The following is a 21,654-nucleotide window of genomic DNA, read 5'->3' on the forward strand; positions in this document are numbered from 1 at the left end:
GGGGATGGTTTACTCTCACCAAAGTGTCTGAGATGTTTAGAAACACCACACTCCTGAGTGTGGTCTGTACAATAGCAGGAGGCAGTGGAGCTATTCAGCACTGTTGAAGGAATGTGTGGAAGCCCACAAGGAATCCTTTCGTTCCAGGGTTTCTCCAAACACAGAAGTCTCACACTGAAGATTAACTCTGTGTGTCAACAGTAATGGAATCTCCCTTTTCTGTCTCTGCAAATACTAAAGCCTCAGAGGGAAATCTCTGTGCATCCTGGAGCCCGAGACAGCAATGAGTATACCATCCATGTCGCCCACTGCAAAGGATCTCTCAGTGTTTACCCTGCCTGAATAGCTCTCACACACACAAAAAGAAAAGTCCTGCAGGAGAAGCTTCTCAGCGAGTCTGCTTATACTCTGTAAATCACCTGTGGTGTATAGTCTGCCATTCAGAAATAAAGCAGCAGCAGTAACCAACAGCATCACGTGAATTACCATTACATATTGCATGCTGAAAGGGGCAGGGAGCTGCGCGAGGACAGATGAGGCAGAGCACAGAGGAGGACAGGGAAGGGGAGGAGATTTAAATGGTCAGTTTGTGGAAAAGGTAGCGTGGTGGCACTTAGACAGCAAAGCTCAGCACAGCTCAGAGCAGGACTGGAAACTGAAACTTTGTCGGTGCAACTTCACACATGGAGCGGACCGTCACGTTTTTGGACTGAATAATGATTCGTCAACACATGGTTGCCACTATTTCATGCCGCAGAGACGTTGTAGGATTTGCGCTTTGATTCAGTTTATTCAGTGAAAGCTTCAGTTTTATTATCGCATTGCCCCAGCACCTTTCAGTTCGCCTCTGGGGGCCCTGAGTAAGCACAATCCACTTCATCAGGTTACACGCGGCAAGCGGAGCTACGTGACTGATCATTCCCAGTATAAACCCTGCTGAACCGGGAGGGCGGATGAGTTGGAAATTCCCAGTCAGCATCTCTTTTTCTTTTCTGAGTAGTTTGGCACTTTGTCCGGATTGTTCTATTGTGCACACCGGGAGCCATCACCTCCTCTCCACGCGCAGACATCGCGAAATGAAACTCGGTCTTGTCATCCAGGCTGCGGTGGCGCTTTATCTGCTGCTCTCACCTGCACAGGTAAGTCACATTCAGTGAGACGTTATGATTGGATTTTCTATCGTTTTAACTCACACTTAGATGCATCACGTTAGGATTTCCACACTAGTTAGATTATTTGGATCTGCTACGTGTTATACCATTAAAATTACAAAGTCATCATTCTGATGGAATATTGAAAACACGTGCCTACTGTTAGATTCGTATACGTTAATAGCTATCGGTCTCAAAATCTAGGCTAAATGGTCGAGTCAGCAGAAGCCACGTAAAATGAAGTGATAATAATTCATTGTGCTTTTACACCTTCGTACAGGTTTGTATGAGCGCCATTCTGCTCAGTTCATTCATAAAATGAAACGTGACAAACTGCACATGATGCAAAGTGACTCACTGTTGCATCTGGCAGATCCTCTAAGCTTACTTAGACTATAATTACAGATGCATCACACATTCTGTATAAGGTCTTTTCTTCTTTTTCTTTTTTTTTTTTGCAGTGTAGATTTCCATCAGAAAACACTCTGATTCCCATGTTGGTGAGAATTCCCTTAAATAAGCAATCCTCAATACATATTTTAATGGTAATGCGTATAGTTTCACCAGATCCTGCTGAGTTGACAAGCTGCTAAGCTCATCTCAAAGTGTTTGCAGTGTATCAGGTACAACTGGTAAACAAGTTTGCAGTCTTTAGTTTCTCTTCTTTTCATCTGCAACTGCAGCTTTTCCTGTGTTTTGTGTGTGTGCGTGCGTGTGTGTGTGTGTGTGTGTGTGTGTGAAAACAAATCTATTGAAACTTAATTTCAGGCCAGTCATATCACTGTCAGGCTGGCAGGGGATTACTGTGATACAAAGATGTTCTGTTCTCTGTTGCCTGGCATTGCCTTTTAGTCTTAAAATGAAAATGTGCCAGAACAGGACGGAGCTGAAACTGGAGTGAATCTCATTCAAAGGCTGAACACTTGTAAGAGGATGTGTGCCATTGGACAGCGGGGACTTGTGCCAACTTGCGCTGAGGCTCTTGGACTCATTCAGTTTCTGATTGTGTCCCAAGGTGGCCGATGGCTGGCAGCTGTCTCTGATGCCTCTCATGTTCAATGCAAAAAAAACGGCTCATTGTTGTGTCCATTCAGTGCTTCAGTCGCACTTCATACGCTGCTGCAGCCTGTTGAACTGAGTAACACCGTTTTAGTTTCCCTTTTGCCAGGCTGCTGTTCACGTTTAGACATTTTTACACTCACAAGTCAAGGTCTTGAGGTTGAAAAAGTTCCACCAGATTCTCTAGCCGGAGACTTTGCAGCTGTTGCTGAATTGAGCGTGAGTGGGAGAGGCATGGGATCACCACGTCTCCACTAATCCTCATAATCAGCTCATGGCCTGCTCAGTCAAAATAGGAGTGACAGAATCCAGGGCCCGCAAAGTGAAGCAGGTTAAATGCAATCCTCCGCTGCCCAAGAGACTGACAGCAAATGTAAACCATTCAATTCTAAGATTCAACAACCTGTCCGCTGATACAGATCGACTGTGAGGTTCTGAGCTTATTATATTTGAGGTCTTTCATTAACTCTTCGTTTGCCATTAATTATTTGCTTATGTAGAAAGATTAGCTTTAAAAGGTCGCTTTGCAAAGATGCACCTAAAGACCCAAATATTTCACATTTTTAGCAGACAAGCGACACCCATTCTAGCAGCTCTTTTAAAGGCATAGTGGCAAAATGAGACTCTTCTGGTAAGTGTCTGTCCTGCCAGACCCCCCCCCCCCCCAATAAGCTGTCAGGCCTACCAAAGTGGAAAAAGCATTAGCCAGATGCTTGCGAATGTGACTTATAAAGGTCTCTCTTTGGGATTCTTTACCCACAAATATGCATCTCTTATTGATAATGAGTATTTCTCATTATAGTCGCAGCTGGGGCTGCCGTCAGCAGCCTTGTGACTCATGCAGTCACTCATGTCCGCTGAGAGTGGCCAAGAGAGAGGGTGGGGTTAACGTTACGTGCTTAATATCTTCTACTTTACTACCAGGGATTTACAGCACAGCCCCGTGTGTGTGTGTGTGTGTGTGTGTGTGTGTGTGTGTGGTAGAAGCAGTTAATCACTTTTAAACTAAGGTCTGTCATTTGAATGAAACAAGTGAGATGTTTATTGTGGCCCCTGCATGTTGTTTTCTTCCTCCTGTCTTCATACTGACTTGAGGTTGCATGATTGCTATCACTGCAGTAGTACCCAACCTTTTTTGGCTTGTGACATCTTTGATAAAACAATGGCTGCTTATTTGACATAATCATTGTCTGCATATGTCAGTTGATTTTTGCCGGATAAATCAAAGAGTAAAGACCAGTAGCAGTAGTTGTTCCACTGACTGCTGTTTTCTATATTCTCCTTTTAAGCTTTAATTAATCGCCATGTTCAAAATGACAGCTACACACATCTAAGTAAAGCGGTCACTGGTGTTGCAGTTTGGTAAAAAAATAAAATGATGGTGAGTGTACAGGTCAAGTACAGGCGGGATGAGATTTGAGGAAATGATTACAGCTGAATAAACAAATTCAGCTTCTAAACCAGCGCTGATGAAAGCATGAACAGTCACTGACCGCTAGTTAGTCAGTTAGTTAGTTACACAAGAAACATTGCTACCGTATGTTGGGATTTAACAGCAAGCAGGATCAACATTGCTGATACAAGAGATAGAACTCATGTTGTCCCATGATTCATTTCAGGTCAGGTGTGCACTCTGTCAGATGTGATGCATTCTCTTAAAAACCGGTTCTGGTCTCATTCATATATATGGCTCCTGATAGAGAGTGGAAGCACCTGGGTCTCCCTCTGAACAATGGTGGCCTCTTGGTCACTTCGTTACCAATGCTGTCCACCGGTTATTTTGTTCCAAGACACTCTCCATTCTCCTGTTCAGTGTATTATTGCTACTTCCTGTGCATATAAACCACATACTGTATCTGCACAGTGTGTGTGTGTGTGTGTGTGTGTGTGTGTGTGTGTGTGTGTGTGTGTGTGTGTGTGTGTGTGTACAAAACTACTTAGTTTTTGCTTGTACTTCACTCAATAGAGCTTTGCTAAAATCTGCAGTACCTGTTACCTCCTGTTTTCCCCCAGTCGAGTGCTGAAGACGTCGACATATTTCCATTATATCAAGAAAAATCAGTGTGGGATGAAGATAAGAATCCCCTTTGGTATGATATTATGGAATTATTTGTTCCTGTCCATTTGAAAAATGCAGCATTTTCCTTGGATTAAACCATTGAAATGTGAAAAAGGAGTCACTTCTTGCCTCACTCATTTGATGTTGCTTAGACAGTTCGATTCATCACTTCACCAGTGCAGCATGTTCCTCTGCTCTCTATGTGTGAGGACGTGACGTTACACAGGTGTTTCCTCTACGTCATCACCGGCAGTAAAACAATACTCGAGTGTGACCATCTGCGTCGCACACGTGTGCCGTGTTTGTGTGCATGGTGTGTTTTTCTCATTCCTGTTCATAACTATAGCCAAGTGGAGACGGCATGACGCCACGTTTCCATTTGCTACAATAGAGTTTCATCAGCGGAAGGTTTCCTAAAAACATCAACAGTAAACATCAGGTGTAGGTTTCAGTTTCTCAGCATCAAAGAGCAACAGCTTTTGCGGCTCAGTTATCGACAGTCAAACATTAAAAAAACCAAAGCGCCCCCTTCTCTTTGTCTTGTTCACTGTTGTAGTCCAGATGTCTGCATGCTGGGCTACGCAGTGGCAGTGACCTGCTGACTGATAGGGCTCTTATTTGCGCCGTTGTGGTATTTCTCTCTGGTTGTAATGTCCCGGCCCAAGGGAGGGCCGCAATCGCAATCAGGAAATATGGATTTCTCCTTCCTCCTGCAGAGGAGGAGGAGCGGTGGCGCTCGGGGCAGCCGTCTACTCAGCTTTAATCTCCCATCTGGATGTAATTTACTGTGGTTTACACAGGGAGAACAGCGTTTACTGTAATAGAGACCACAATTACCACCGGTCAGTCTTATCTCAAGACCTTGTGTTGTGTGTGTGTGTGTGTGTGTGTGTGTGTGTGTGTGTGTGTGTGTGTATGTTTGTGGATGGGGTCCATGGTTTATACAGTGGTTGTTTGTGTGTGTCTTTAGGGGAACATTTGCGCATGAATTAATGGATTTATACTGAGGAAATGGTGTTTATCTAAATCAACATTTATAAGGGCCTTTACCTCTCCCCTGTCACTTGACCCTATTTTACTGTTGTTGTTTTTTTTCAAAAATTAGACAACTATTCCAAGAAAACATGATTGCTTGTAATGTTTGCAATCTAGAAGAAGGTCTCAACATCATTATATTAAACAATATAATTGTCTTTGTTTAAAGGCCCCATTCACCCAGAAGAGCTAAGTGTTGTGGCACGTTTACCACATGCTCCGCCGAAGCTTGTTGCTCTATGATCACAAGCCCCAACCTGACCGCCACAGAGACCCGGCTGAATACTCTCAGACCTGTAATGGCACCACTGTCATTGTAGGTTCACCCACCTTATATACACAAAACGTAACCTGCTTATTTTGTAGCGGCTGAGAATAGATACAGGGATCTGCGGGCCACGTAAGAGGCCTGAAAATAAATGTCCCGGTCATGGTGTTGATGATGTGGAATCTTGGGTGTCTCGATAAAGGATGGACGAGGACGCTCGGTGAGGCAGGGAGGTAGCTCTATTTCTCGCTCGTCTAGCCGTCTCTGTGTTTGTGTTCACTTGTTCTGCTTTAGCGCTCTCTGCCCTGTGTGGTCTCGAGTTCACAGTCAAGCTTCAGTCAGGCCTAAACCAGGACACGGTTCCTCCTGACCTATATGTTTTCAGTGAGCTGGAGATGCAGGTGCTTTGCTGGTCTGGAGTATGTTTGCCAGCGTTACATATTTTGTTAAACTCCCCCCAAAATTACTCAACAGATTTAGTTGACAGAAGCCTGCATCTCATCCGTGGTCTGTTTATCCACGCTGTCACCCTTAAGTTTGAAAGTAGAGCCTTTTGGAAAGCAATGTAAATAATGGCATGGTGCTCAATCTAGCCGGGATCATTGTTTGCTAGAGTTAAGAAGGATTGAAGAGGGGTTTTCCCAAAAACCCAATCAAACCAAGTACATAGCACTCTGGATTATCGTAATCTTAAACCAGAAAATGTCTCCAGATCACACGTAGTATCCTGTTGAAAATCGTCCTCAATCATCAGGCAGTTGACTCAGCCTGAAAGTGATCAGTGTGCAAGATGTTTGTCGAGGGAGATTTGTTATAGGACTACAAATACATCACTACTCACTGATACTAAAGCTAAGTAGCATCAGTTTACACCTGCGCTAACAGTTTAATTTGTTTCCTATTTTTAATTTTTTTTTTAAAGATTTAACACAGAAATCTCTCTACTCTTCAAACTACACCAAATAGGGATACGGTTTCTGCTTCTCAGCCAAAAATGGGACAACTTTCTCAAAGACTCATTTTCACTCAGTTGTAAAAAGAAAACTCCAAACATATTAGATAGTAGTATAGACTGTCGAAAGCAATCATAGTATAGCCTGTCAAAAAAAGTGAAAAACGTTCATAGTATAGCCCTGCTCTCCACTTAGCCACGGACACCAGTTGAGAACCATTGGCATAGTATGTCTATAAAAAGTCATAGTATAGCATGTAGAAAGCAGTCATAGTATAGCCTGTCGAAAAAAGCAAAAAAACAGTCATAGTATAACCTGTCGAAAATAGTCATAGTATAGACTGACGAAAGCAGTCATAGTATAGCCTGTCGAAAAAAGTGAAAAACGGTCATAGTATAGTATGTCGAAAAAAGTCAAAAAACAGTCATAGTATAGCATGTCGAAAACAGTCAAAAAACAGTCATAGTATAGGATGTCGAAAACAGTCATAGTATAGCCTGTCGAAAAAAGTGAAAAACGGTCATAGTATAGCATGTCGAAAAAAGTGAAAAACAGTCATAGTATAGCATGTCGAAAAACGTAAAAAAAAAAGTCAGAGTATAGGATGTCGAAAACAGTCATAGTATAGCATGTCAAAAAAAGTGAAAAACGGTCATAGTATAGCATGTCGAAAAAAGTAAAAAAAAGTCATAGTATTGGATGTCAAAAACAGTCATAGTATAGCCTGTCGAAAGCAGTAATAGTATAGCCTGTTGAAAGCAGCATAGCCTGTCGAAAAAGTGAAAAACGGTCATAGTATAGCATGTCGAAAAAAGTGAAAAACGGTCATAGTATAGCATGTCGAAAAACGTAAAAAAGAAGTAAGAGTATAGGATGTCGAAAACAGTCATAGTATAGCCTGTCAAAAAAAGTGAAAAACGGTCATAGTATAGCATGTCGAAAAAAGTTAAAAAAAGTTATAGTTTTGGATGTCAAAAACAGTCATAGTATAGCCTGTCGAAAGCAGTCATAGTATAGCCTGTCGAAAAAAGTGAAAAACGGTCATAGTATAGCATGTCGAAAAAAAAGAAAAAACAGTCATAGTATAGCATGTCGAAAAGTGGAAAAAACAGTCATAGTATAGCATGTCGAAAGCAGTCATAGTATAGCCTGTCGAAAAAAGTGAAAAACGGTCATAGTATAGCATGTCGAAAAAAGTAAAAAAAAAGTCATAGTATAGGATGTCGAAAACAGTCATAGTATAGATTGCCAAAAGCAGTCATAGTATAGCCTGTCGAAAAAGTGAAAAACGGTCATAGTATAGCATTTCGAAAAATGAAAAAAACAGTCATAGTATAGCACGTCAAAAACTGACAACTGGGGATTGAACCAATGACCCTCTGATTGAAAGGCAGCTCTGCTCTCCACTTAGCCACGGACACCAGTTGAGAACTGCTGGCATAGTATGTTTATAAAAAGTCATAGTATAGCATGTAGAAAACAGTCATAGTATGGCCTGTCGAAAACAGTCATAGTATAGCCTGTCAAAAGCAGTCATAGTATAGCCTGTCGAAAAAAATGAAAAATGGTCATAGTATAGCATGTCGAAAAAAGTAAAAAAACAGTCATACTATAGTATGTCGAAAACAGTCATAGTATAGCCGGTCGAAAGCAGTCATAGTATAGCCTGTCGAAAAAAGTGAAAAACGGTCATAGTATAGCATTTCGAAAAAAGTCAAAAAACAGTCATAGTATAGCATGTCGAAAACAGTCATAGTATAGCCTGTCGAAAGCAGTCATAGTATAGCATGTCGAAAAAAGTCAAAAAACAGTCATAGTATAACATGTCGAAAACAGTGATAGTATAGCCTGTCGAAAAAAGTAAAAAACAGTCATAGTATAGCATGTTGAAAAAAGTGAAAAACAGTCATAGTATAGCATGTCGAAAAAAGTAAAATAAAGTCAGAGTATAGGATGTCGAAAACAGTCATAGTATAGCCTGTCGAAAAAAGTGAAAAACAGTGATAGTATAGCATGTTGAAAAATGGAAAAAACAGTCATAGTATAGCATGTCGAAAAAAGTCAAAAAACAGTCATAGTATAGCATGTCGAAAACAGTCATAGTAGCCTGTCGAAAAAAGTGAAAAACAGTCATAGTATAGCATGTCAAAAAAAGTCAAAAAACAGTCATAGTATAGCATGTCGAAAACAGTCATAGTATAGCCTGTCGAAAGCAGTCATAGTATATCCTGTCGAAAAAAGTGAAAAACGGTCATAGTATAGCCTGTCGAAAAAAGTGAAAAACGGTCATAGTATAGCATGTCGAAAAAAGTAAAAAAAAGTCACAGTATAGGATGTCGAAAACAGTCATAGTATAGACTGCCAAAAGCAGTCATAGTATAGCCTGTCGAAAAAGTGAAAAACGGTCATAGTATAGCATGTCGAAAAAAGTGAAAAACGGTCATAGTATAGCATTTCGAAAAAAGTGTAAAACGGTCATAGTATAGCATGTCGAAAAAAGTAAAAAAAAGTCAGATTATAGGATGTCGAAAACAGTCATAGTATAGCCTGTCGAAAAAAGTGAAAAACGGTGATAGTATAGCATGTTGAAAAATGGAAAAAAAGTCATAGTATAGCATGTCGAAAAAGTCAAAAAACAGTCATAGTATAGCATGTCGAAAACAGTCATAGTATAGCCTGTCGAAAGCAGTCATAGTATAGCCTGTCGAAAAAAGTGAAAAACGGTCATAGTATAGCCTGTCGAAAAAAGTGAAAAACAGTCATAGTATAGCATGTCAAAAAAAGTCAAAAAACAGACATAGTATAGCATGTCGAAAACAGTCATAGTATAGCCTGTCGAAAAAAGTGAAAAACGGTCATAGTATAGCATGTCGAAAAAAGTGAAAAACAGTCATAGTATAGCATGTCGAAAAACGTAAAAAAAAAAGTCAGAGTATAGGATGTCGAAAACAGTCATAGTATAGCATGTCAAAAAAAGTGAAAAACGGTCATAGTATAGCATGTCGAAAAAAGTAAAAAAAAGTCATAGTATTGGATGTCAAAAACAGTCATAGTATAGCCTGTCGAAAGCAGCAATAGTATAGCCTGTTGAAAGCAGCATAGCCTGTCGAAAAAGTGAAAAACGGTCATAGTATAGCATGTCGAAAAAAGTGAAAAACGGTCATAGTATAGCATGTCGAAAAACGTAAAAAAGAAGTAAGAGTATAGGATGTCGAAAACAGTCATAGTATAGCCTGTCAAAAAAAGTGAAAAACGGTCATAGTATAGCATGTCGAAAAAAGTTAAAAAAAGTTATAGTTTTGGATGTCAAAAACAGTCATAGTATAGCCTGTCGAAAGCAGTCATAGTATAGCCTGTCGAAAAAAGTGAAAAACGGTCATAGTATAGCATGTCGAAAAAAAAGAAAAAACAGTCATAGTATAGCATGTCGAAAGCAGTCATAGTATAGCCTGTCGAAAAAAGTGAAAAACGGTCATAGTATAGCATGTCGAAAAAAGTAAAAAAAAAGTCATAGTATAGGATGTCGAAAACAGTCATAGTATAGATTGCCAAAAGCAGTCATAGTATAGCCTGTCGAAAAAGTGAAAAACGGTCATAGTATAGCATTTCGAAAAATGAAAAAAACAGTCATAGTATAGCACGTCAAAAACTGACAACTGGGGATTGAACCAATGACCCTTTGATTGAAAGGAAGCTCTGCTCTCCACTTAGCCACGGACACCAGTTGAGAAGTGCTGGCATAGTATGTTTATAAAAAGTCATAGTATAGCATGTAGAAAACAGTCATAGTATGGCCTGTCGAAAACAGTCATAGTATAGCCTGTCAAAAGCAGTCATAGTATAGCCTGTCGAAAAAAGTGAAAAATGGTCATAGTATAGCATGTCGAAAAAAGTAAAAAAACAGTCATAGTATAGTATGTCGAAAACAGTCATAGTATAGCCGGTCGAAAGCAGTCATAGTATAGCCTGTCGAAAAAAGTGAAAAACGGTCATAGTATAGCCTTTCGAAAAAAGTGAAAAACGGTCATAGTATAGCCTTTCGAAAAAAGTGAAAAACAGTCATACGCATAGCATTTCGAAAAAAGTCAAAAAACAGTCATAGTATAGCATGTCGAAAACAGTCATAGTATAGCCTGTCGAAAGCAGTCATAGTATAGCATGTCGAAAAAAGTCAAAAAACAGTCATAGTATAACATGTCGAAAACAGTGATAGTATAGCCTGTCGAAAAAAGTAAAAAACAGTCATAGTATAGCATGTTGAAAAAAGTGAAAAACGGTCATAGTATAGCATGTCGAAAAAAGTAAAATAAAGTCAGAGTATAGGATGTCGAAAACAGTCATAGTATAGCCTGTCGAAAAAAGTGAAAAACAGTGATAGTATAGCATGTTGAAAAATGGAAAAAACAGTCATAGTATAGCATGTCGAAAAAAGTCAAAAAACAGTCATAGTATAGCATGTCGAAAACAGTCATAGTATAGCCTGTCGAAAAAAGTGAAAAACGGTCATAGTATAGCCTGTCGAAAAAAGTGAAAAACAGTCATAGTATAGCATGTCAAAAAAAGTCAAAAAACAGTCATAGTATAGCATGTCGAAAACAGTCATAGTATAGCCTGTCGAAAGCAGTCATAGTATATCCTGTCGAAAAAAGTGAAAAACGGTCATAGTATAGCCTGTCGAAAAAAGTGAAAAACGGTCATAGTATAGCATGTCGAAAAAAGTAAAAAAAAGTCACAGTATAGGATGTCGAAAACAGTCATAGTATAGACTGCCAAAAGCAGTCATAGTATAGCCTGTCGAAAAAGTGAAAAACGGTCATAGTATAGCATGTCGAAAAAAGTGAAAAACGGTCATAGTATAGCATTTTGAAAAAAGTGTAAAACGGTCATAGTATAGCATGTCGAAAAAAGTAAAAAAAAGTCAGATTATAGGATGTCGAAAACAGTCATAGTATAGCCTGTCGAAAAAAGTGAAAAACGGTGATAGTATAGCATGTTGAAAAATGGAAAAAAAGTCATAGTATAGCATGTCGAAAAAAGTCAAAAAACAGTCATAGTATAGCATGTCGAAAACAGTCATAGTATAGCCTGTCGAAAAAAGTGAAAAACGGTCATAGTATAGCATGTCGAAAAAAGTGAAAAACAGTCATAGTATAGCATGTCGAAAAACGTAAAAAAAAAAGTCAGAGTATAGGATGTCGAAAACAGTCATAGTATAGCATGTCAAAAAAAGTGAAAAACGGTCATAGTATAGCATGTCGAAAAAAGTAAAAAAAAGTCATAGTATTGGATGTCAAAAACAGTCATAGTATAGCCTGTCGAAAGCAGCAATAGTATAGCCTGTTGAAAGCAGCATAGCCTGTCGAAAAAGTGAAAAACGGTCATAGTATAGCATGTCGAAAAAAGTGAAAAACGGTCATAGTATAGCATGTCGAAAAACGTAAAAAAGAAGTAAGAGTATAGGATGTCGAAAACAGTCATAGTATAGCCTGTCAAAAAAAGTGAAAAACGGTCATAGTATAGCATGTCGAAAAAAGTTAAAAAAAGTTATAGTTTTGGATGTCAAAAACAGTCATAGTATAGCCTGTCGAAAGCAGTCATAGTATAGCCTGTCGAAAAAAGTGAAAAACGGTCATAGTATAGCATGTCGAAAAAAAAGAAAAAACAGTCATAGTATAGCATGTCGAAAGCAGTCATAGTATAGCCTGTCGAAAAAAGTGAAAAACGGTCATAGTATAGCCTGTCGAAAAAAGTGAAAAACAGTCATAGTATAGCATGTCAAAAAAAGTCAAAAAACAGTCATAGTATAGCATGTCGAAAACAGTCATAGTATAGCCTGTCGAAAGCAGTCATAGTATATCCTGTCGAAAAAAGTGAAAAACGGTCATAGTATAGCCTGTCGAAAAAAGTGAAAAACGGTCATAGTATAGCATGTCGAAAAAAGTAAAAAAAAGTCACAGTATAGGATGTCGAAAACAGTCATAGTATAGACTGCCAAAAGCAGTCATAGTATAGCCTGTCGAAAAAGTGAAAAACGGTCATAGTATAGCATGTCGAAAAAAGTGAAAAACGGTCATAGTATAGCATTTTGAAAAAAGTGTAAAACGGTCATAGTATAGCATGTCGAAAAAAGTAAAAAAAAGTCAGATTATAGGATGTCGAAAACAGTCATAGTATAGCCTGTCGAAAAAAGTGAAAAACGGTGATAGTATAGCATGTTGAAAAATGGAAAAAAAGTCATAGTATAGCATGTCGAAAAAAGTCAAAAAACAGTCATAGTATAGCATGTCGAAAACAGTCATAGTATAGCCTGTCGAAAAAAGTGAAAAACGGTCATAGTATAGCATGTCGAAAAAAGTGAAAAACAGTCATAGTATAGCATGTCGAAAAACGTAAAAAAAAAAGTCAGAGTATAGGATGTCGAAAACAGTCATAGTATAGCATGTCAAAAAAAGTGAAAAACGGTCATAGTATAGCATGTCGAAAAAAGTAAAAAAAAGTCATAGTATTGGATGTCAAAAACAGTCATAGTATAGCCTGTCGAAAGCAGCAATAGTATAGCCTGTTGAAAGCAGCATAGCCTGTCGAAAAAGTGAAAAACGGTCATAGTATAGCATGTCGAAAAAAGTGAAAAACGGTCATAGTATAGCATGTCGAAAAACGTAAAAAAGAAGTAAGAGTATAGGATGTCGAAAACAGTCATAGTATAGCCTGTCAAAAAAAGTGAAAAACGGTCATAGTATAGCATGTCGAAAAAAGTTAAAAAAAGTTATAGTTTTGGATGTCAAAAACAGTCATAGTATAGCCTGTCGAAAGCAGTCATAGTATAGCCTGTCGAAAAAAGTGAAAAACGGTCATAGTATAGCATGTCGAAAAAAAAGAAAAAACAGTCATAGTATAGCATGTCGAAAGCAGTCATAGTATAGCCTGTCGAAAAAAGTGAAAAACGGTCATAGTATAGCATGTCGAAAAAAGTAAAAAAAAAGTCATAATATAGGATGTCGAAAACAGTCATAGTATAGATTGCCAAAAGCAGTCATAGTATAGCCTGTCGAAAAAGTGAAAAACGGTCATAGTATAGCATTTCGAAAAATGAAAAAAACAGTCATAGTATAGCACGTCAAAAACTGACAACTGGGGATTGAACCAATGACCCTTTGATTGAAAGGAAGCTCTGCTCTCCACTTAGCCACGGACACCAGTTGAGAAGTGCTGGCATAGTATGTTTATAAAAAGTCATAGTATAGCATGTAGAAAACAGTCATAGTATGGCCTGTCGAAAACAGTCATAGTATAGCCTGTCAAAAGCAGTCATAGTATAGCCTGTCGAAAAAAGTGAAAAATGGTCATAGTATAGCATGTCGAAAAAAGTAAAAAAACAGTCATAGTATAGTATGTCGAAAACAGTCATAGTATAGCCGGTCGAAAGCAGTCATAGTATAGCCTGTCGAAAAAAGTGAAAAACGGTCATAGTATAGCCTTTCGAAAAAAGTGAAAAACAGTCATACGCATAGCATTTCGAAAAAAGTCAAAAAACAGTCATAGTATAGCATGTCGAAAACAGTCATAGTATAGCCTGTCGAAAGCAGTCATAGTATAGCATGTCGAAAAAAGTCAAAAAACAGTCATAGTATAACATGTCGAAAACAGTGATAGTATAGCCTGTCGAAAAAAGTAAAAAACAGTCATAGTATAGCATGTTGAAAAAAGTGAAAAACGGTCATAGTATAGCATGTCGAAAAAAGTAAAATAAAGTCAGAGTATAGGATGTTGAAAACAGTCATAGTATAGCCTGTCGAAAAAAGTGAAAAACAGTGATAGTATAGCATGTTGAAAAATGGAAAAAACAGTCATAGTATAGCATGTCGAAAAAAGTCAAAAAACAGTCATAGTATAGCATGTCGAAAACAGTCATAGTATAGCCTGTCGAAAAAAGTGAAAAACGGTCATAGTATAGCCTGTCGAAAAAAGTGAAAAACAGTCATAGTATAGCATGTCAAAAAAAGTCAAAAAACAGTCATAGTATAGCATGTCGAAAACAGTCATAGTATAGCCTGTCGAAAGCAGTCATAGTATATCCTGTCGAAAAAAGTGAAAAACGGTCATAGTATAGCCTGTCGAAAAAAGTGAAAAACGGTCATAGTATAGCATGTCGAAAAAAGTAAAAAAAAGTCACAGTATAGGATGTCGAAAACAGTCATAGTATAGACTGCCAAAAGCAGTCATAGTATAGCCTGTCGAAAAAGTGAAAAACGGTCATAGTATAGCATGTCGAAAAAAGTGAAAAACGGTCATAGTATAGCATTTCGAAAAAAGTGTAAAACGGTCATAGTATAGCCTGTCGAAAAAAGTGAAAAACGGTGATAGTATAGCATGTTGAAAAATGGAAAAAAAGTCATAGTATAGCATGTCGAAAAAAGTCAAAAAACAGTCATAGTATAGCATGTCGAAAACAGTCATAGTATAGCCTGTCGAAAGCAGTCATAGTATAGCCTGTCGAAAAAAGTGAAAAACGGTCATAGTATAGCCTGTCGAAAAAAGTGAAAAACAGTCATAGTATAGCATGTCAAAAAAAGTCAAAAAACAGACATAGTATAGCATGTCGAAAACAGTCATAGTATAGCCTGTCAAAAGCAGTCATAGTATATCCTGTCGAAAAAAGTGAAAAACGGTCATAGTATAGCATGTCGAAAAAAGTAAAAAAAAAGTCACAATATAGGATGTCGAAAACAGTCATAGTATAGACTGCCAAAAGCAGTCATAGTATAGCCTGTCGAAAAAAGTGAAAAACAGTCATAGTATAGCATTTCGAAAAAAGTCAAAAAACAGTCATAGTATAGCATGTCGAAAACAGTCATAGTATAGCCTGTCGAAAGCAGTCATAGTATAGCATGTCGAAAAAAGTCAAAAAACAGTCATAGTATAGCATGTCGAAAACAGTCACAGTATAGCCTGTCGAAAGCAGTCATAGTATAGCCTGTCGAAAAAAGTGAAAAACGGTCATAGTACAGCATGTCAAAAAAAGTAAAAAAAAAGTCATAGTATAGGATGTCGAAAACAGTCATAGTATAGCCTGTCGAAAAAAGTGAAAAACAGTGATAGTATAGCATGTTGAAAAATGGAAAAAACAGTATAGCATGTCGAAAAAAGTCAAAAAACAGTCATAGTATAGCATGTCGAAAACAGTCACAGTATAGCCTGTCGAAAGCAGTCATAGTATAGCCTGTCGAAAAAAGTGAAAAACGGTCATAGTATAGCATGTCAAAAAAAGTAAAAAAAAAGTCATAGTATAGGATGTCGAAAAAAGTCATAGTATAGCCTGTCAAAAACAGTCATAGTATAGCCTGTCGAAAAAAGTGAAAAACGGTCATAGTATAGCATGTCGAAAAAAGTGAAAAACGGTCATAGTATAGCATGTCGAAAAAAGTGTAAAACGGTCATAGTATAGCATGTCGAAAAAAGTAAAAAAAAGTCAGAGTATAGGATGTCGAAAACAGTCATAGTATAGCCTGTCGAAAAAAGTGAAAAACGGTGATAGTATAGCATGTTGAAAAATGGAAAAAACAGTCATAGTATAGCATGTCGAAAAAAGTCAAAAAACAGTCATAGTATAGCATGTCGAAAACAGTCATAGTATAGCCTGTCGAAAAAAGTGAAAAACGGTCATAGTATAGCCTGTCGAAAAAAGTGAAAAACAGTCATAGTATAGCATGTCAAAAAAAGTCAAAGAACAGTCATAGTATAGCATGTCGAAAACAGTCATAGTATAGCCTGCCAAAAGCAGTCATAGTATAGCCTGTCGAAAAAGTGAAAAACGGTCATAGTATAGCATGTCGAAAAAAGTGAAAAACGGTCATAGTATAGCATTTCGAAAAAAGTGTAAAACGGTCATAGTATAGCATGTCGAAAAAAGTAAAAAAAAGTCAGATTATAGGATTTCGAAAACAGTCATAGTATAGCCTGTCGAAAAAAGTGAAAAACGGTGATAGTATAGCATGTTGAAAAATGGAAAAAAAGTCATAGTATAGCCTGTCGAAAAAAGTCAAAAAACAGTCATAGTATAGCATGTCGAAAACAGACATAGTATAGCCTGTCGAAAGCAGTCATAGTATAGCCTGTCGAAAAAAGTGAAAAACGGTCATAGTATAGCCTGTCGAAAAAAGTGAAAAACAGTCATAGTATAGCATGTCAAAAAAAGTCAAAAAACAGACATAGTATAGCATGTCGAAAACAGTCATAGTATAGCCTGTCGAAAGCAGTCATAGTATATCCTGTCGAAAAAAGTGAAAAACGGTCATAGTATAGCCTGTCGAAAAAAGTGAAAAACGGTCATAGTATAGCATGTCGAAAAAGTTAAAAAAAAGTCACAATATAGGATGTCGAAAACAGTCATAGTATAGACTGCCAAAAGCAGTCATAGTATAGCCTGTCGAAAAAAGTGAAAAACAGTCATAGTATAGCATTTCGAAAAAAGTCAAAAAACATTCATAGTATAGCATGTTGAAAACAGTCATAGTATAGCCTGTCGAAAGCAGTCATAGTATAGCATGTCGAAAAAAGTCAAAAAACAGTCATAGTATAACATGTCGAAAACAGTGATAGTATAGCCTGTCGAAAAAAGTAAAAAACAGTCATAGTATAGCATGTCGAAAAAAGTGAAAAACAGTCATAGTATAGCATGTTGAAAAAAGTGAAAAACGGTCATAGTATAGCATGTCGAAAAAAGTCAAAAAACAGTCATAGTATAGCATGTCGAAAACAGTCACAGTATAGCCTGTCGAAAGCAGTCATAGTATAGCCTGTCGAAAAAAGTGAAAAACGGTCATAGTATAGCATGTCGAAAAAAGTGAAAAACGGTCATAGTATAGCATTTCGAAAAAAGTGTAAAACGGTCATAGTATAGCATGTCGAAAAAAGTAAAAAAAAGTCAGATTATAGGATGTCGAAAACAGTCATAGTATAGCCTGTCGAAAAAAGTGAAAAACGGTCATAGTATAGCCTGTCGAAAAAAGTGAAAAACAGTCATAGTATAGCATGTCAAAAAAAGTCAAAAAACAGACATAGTATAGCATGTCGAAAACAGTCATAGTATAGCATGTCAAAAAAGTTAAAAAAAAACGTCATAGTATAGCCTGTCGAAAAAACAGTCTTAGTATAATATTTCTAAAAAGAGTTCTTGCTGAGGGACACGTTGACATTAGACTAGCAGAGTAGGAGACGGGGATTGAACTGACTACCCTCTGATTGAAAGGCAGCCCTGCTCTCCACTTAGCCACGGACACCAACTGAGAACCTCTGGCATAGTATGTCTATAAAAAGTCATAGTATAGCCTGTCGAAAAAGTGAAAAACAGTCATAGTATAGCACGTCGAAAACTGACAACTGGGGATTGAACCAACGACCCTCTGACTGAAAGGCAGCTCCGCTCTCCACTTAGCCACGGACACCAGTTGAGAACTGCTGGCATAGTATGTTTATAAAAAGTCATAGTATAGCATGTAGAAAACAGTCATAGTATAGCCTGTCGAAAACAGTCATAGTATAGCCTGTCGAAAGCAGTCATAGTATAGCCTGTCGAAAAAAGTGAAAAACGGTAATAGTATATAGCATGTCAAAAAAAGTCAAAAAACAGTCACAGTATAGCATGTCGAAAACAGTCATAGTATAGCCTGTCGAAAACAGTCATAGTATAGCATGTCGAAAAAAATAAAAAAACGGTCATAGTATAGCATGTCGAAAAAAGTCAAAAAACAGTCATAGTATAACATGTCAAAAACAGTCATAGTATAGCCTGTCGAAAAAAGTGAAAAACGGTCATAGTATAGCATGTCGAAAAAAGTGAAAAACGGTCATTGTATAGCATTTCGAAAAAAGTGTAAAACGGTCATAGTATAGAATGTCGAAAAAAGTAAAAAAAAGTCAGAGTATAGGATGTCGAAAACAGTCATAGTATAGCCTGTCGAAAAAAGTGAAAAACGGTGATAGTATAGCATGTTGAAAAATGGAAAAAAAAGTCATAGTATAGCATGTCGAAAAAAGTCAAAAAACAGTCATAGTATAGCATGTCGAAAACAGTCATAGTATAGCCTGTCGAAAGCAGTCATAGTATAGCCTGTCGAAAAAAGTGAAAAACGGTCATAGTATAGCCTGTCGAAAAAAGTGAAAAACGGTCATAGTATAGCATGTCAAAAAACAGTCACAGTATAGCATGTCGAAAACAGTCATAGTATAGCCTGTCGAAAGCAGTCATAGTATAGCATGTCAAAAAAAATAAAAAAACGGTCATAGTATAGCATGTCGAAAAAAGTCAAAAAACAGTCATAGTATAGCATGTCGAAAAAAGTCAAAAAACAGTCATAGTATAGCATGTTGAAAACAGTCATAGTATAGCCTGTCGAAAGCAGTCATAGTATAGCCTGTCGAAAAAAGTGAAAAACGGTAATAGTATATAGCATGTCAAAAAAAGTCAAAAAACAGTCACAGTATAGCATGTCGAAAACAGTCATAGTATAGCCTGTCGAAAACAGTCATAGTATAGCATGTCGAAAAAAATAAAAAAACGGTCATAGTATAGCATGTCGAAAAAAGTGAAAAACGGTCATAGTATAGCATGTCGAAAAAAGTGTAAAACGGTCATAGTATAGCATGTCGAAAAAAGTAAAAAAAAGTCAGAGTATAGGATGTCGAAAACAGTCATAGTATAGCCTGTCGAAAAAAGTGAAAAACGGTGATAGTATAGCATGTTGAAAAATGGAAAAAACAGTCATAGTATAGCATTTCGAAAAAAGTCAAAAAACAGTCATAGTATAGCATGTCGAAAACAGTCATAGTATAGCCTGTCGAAAAAAGTGAAAAACGGTCATAGTATAGCATGTCAAAAAACAGTCACAGTATAGCATGTCGAAAACAGTCATAGTATAGCCTGTCGAAAGCAGTCATAGTATAGCATGTCGAAAAAAATAAAAAAACGGTCATAGTATAGCATGTCGAAAAAAGTCAAAAAACAGTCATAGTATAGCATGTCGAAAACAGTCATAGTATAGCCTGTCGAAAGCAGTCATAGTATAGCCTGTCGAAAAAAGTGAAAAACGGTAATAGTATATAGCATGTCAAAAAAAGTCAAAAAACAGTCACAGTATAGCATGTCGAAAACAGTCATAGTATAGCCTGTCGAAAACAGTCATAGTATAGCATGTCGAAAAAAATAAAAAAACGGTCATAGTATAGCATGTCGAAAAAAGTCAAAAAACAGTCATAGTATAACATGTCGAAAACAGTCATAGTATAGCCTGTCGAAAACAGTCATAGTATAGCATGTCGAAAAAAATAAAAAAACGGTCATAGTATAGCATGTCGAAAAAAGTCAAAAAACAGTCATAGTATAACATGTCAAAAACAGTCATAGTATAGCCTGTCGAAAAAAGTGAAAAATGGTCATAGTATAGCATTTCGAAAAAAGTGTAAAACGGTCATAGTATAGCATGTCAAAAAAAGTAAAAAAAAGTCAGATTATAGGATGTCGAAAACAGTCATAGTATAGCCTGTCGAAAAAAGTGAAAAACGGTGATAGTATAGCATGTTGAAAAATGGAAAAAAAAGTCATAGTATAGCATGTCGAAAAAAGTCAAAAAACAGTCATAGTATAGCATGTCGAAAACAGTCATAGTATAGCCTGTCGAAAGCAGTCGTAGTATAGCCTGTCGAAAAAAGTGAAAAACGGTCATAGTATAGCCTGTCGAAAAAAGTGAAAAACAGTCATAGTATAGCATGTCAAAAAAAGTCAAAAAACAGACATAGTATAGCATGTCGAAAACAGTCATAGTATAGCCTGTCGAAAGCAGTCATAGCAAAGCCTGTCGAAAAAAAGTGAAAAACGGTCATAGTATAGCATGTCGAAAAAAGTCAAAAAACAGTCATAGTATAGGATGTCGAAAATTGACAACCAGGGACTGAACCTACGTCCCACTGATTGAAAGGCAGCCCTGCTCTCACTTAGCCACGGACACCAGTTGGAAACCATTGGCATAGTATGTCTATAAAAAGTCATAGTATAGCATGTAGAAAGCAGTCATAGTATAGCATGTCAAAAGCAGTCATAGTATAGCATGTCAAAAACAGTCATAGTATAGCTTGTCGAAAACAGTCATAGTATAGCCTGTCGAAAAAAGTGATAAACGGTCATAGTATAGCATGTCGAAAAAAGTCAAAAAACAGTCATAGTATAGCCTGTCGAAAACAGTCATAGTATAGCCTGTCGAAAAAAGTGAAAAACGGTCATAGTATAGCCTGTCGAAAAAAAGTGAAAAATGGTCATAGTATAGCATGTCGAAAAAGTCAAAAAATAGTCATAGTATAGGATGTCAAAAACAGTCGTAGTATAGCCAGTTGAAAGCAGTCATAGTATAGCATGTCAAAAACAGTCATAGTATAGCCTGTCGAAAACAGTCATAGTATAGCCTGTCGAAAAAAGTCAAAAACAGTCATAGTATAGGATGTCGAAAACAGACAATTGGGGATTGAACTGACAACCCTCTGATTGAAAGGCTGCTTTGCTCTCCACTTTGCTACGGACACCAGTTGAGAACCATTGGCATAGTATGTCTATAAAAAGTCATAGTATAGCATGTAGATAACAGTCATAGTATAGCATGGAAAAAACAGTCATAGTATAGCCTGTCGAAAAGTGGAAAAAACAGTCATAGTATAATATGTCTAAAAAGAGTCATAGTTATAGTATTTTGGGGTTAATTGTATTGCTGAAGGACACATTGACATTAGACTAGCAGAGCAGGAGCAGGGGATTGAACCAACGATCCCCTGATTGAAAGGCAGCCATGCTCTCCACTTAGCTACTGACACCAGTTGAGAACCACTGGCATAGTATGTCTATAAAAAGTCATAGTATAGCATGTAGAAAGCAGTCTTAGTATGTTATGTCAAAAACAGTCATAGTATAGCCTGTCGAAAACAGTCATAGTATAGCCTGTTGAAAACAGTGATAAACGGTCATAGTATAGCATGTCGAAAACAGACAATTGGGGATTGAACTGACAACCCTCTGATTGAAAGGCATCCATGCTCTCCACTTAGCTACTGACACCAGTTGATAACCACTGGCATAGTATGTCTATA

At 37.4% G+C, this 21,654-nt stretch overlaps 1 protein-coding gene across 2 annotated transcripts in view; it reads left to right on the plus strand.

Annotated features, from left to right (window-relative positions):
- Nucleotides 1–598: 598 nt before the first annotated feature.
- The window catches only part of pgfb (placental growth factor b), a 29,863-nt gene continuing 8,807 nt past the window's right edge, over nt 599–21,654 (plus strand). Inside the window, exon 1 of one of the 2 annotated variants that reach the window (XM_068706954.1) lies at nt 599–1,139. In XM_068706954.1, the coding sequence (XP_068563055.1) occupies nt 954–1,139 (186 nt within the window). In that variant the 5' untranslated portion in view covers nt 599–953. The remainder of the gene's footprint in view (nt 1,140–21,654) is intronic. The other variant, XM_068706953.1, reaches the window with a different exon arrangement.

Source organism: Cebidichthys violaceus, unplaced genomic scaffold (genome assembly GCF_023349555.1).
Source record: "Cebidichthys violaceus isolate CVI_PGR_0920_01 unplaced genomic scaffold, fCebVio1.0.p SCAF_126, whole genome shotgun sequence".
Classification (NCBI taxonomy): Eukaryota; Metazoa; Chordata; class Actinopteri; order Perciformes; family Stichaeidae; genus Cebidichthys; species Cebidichthys violaceus.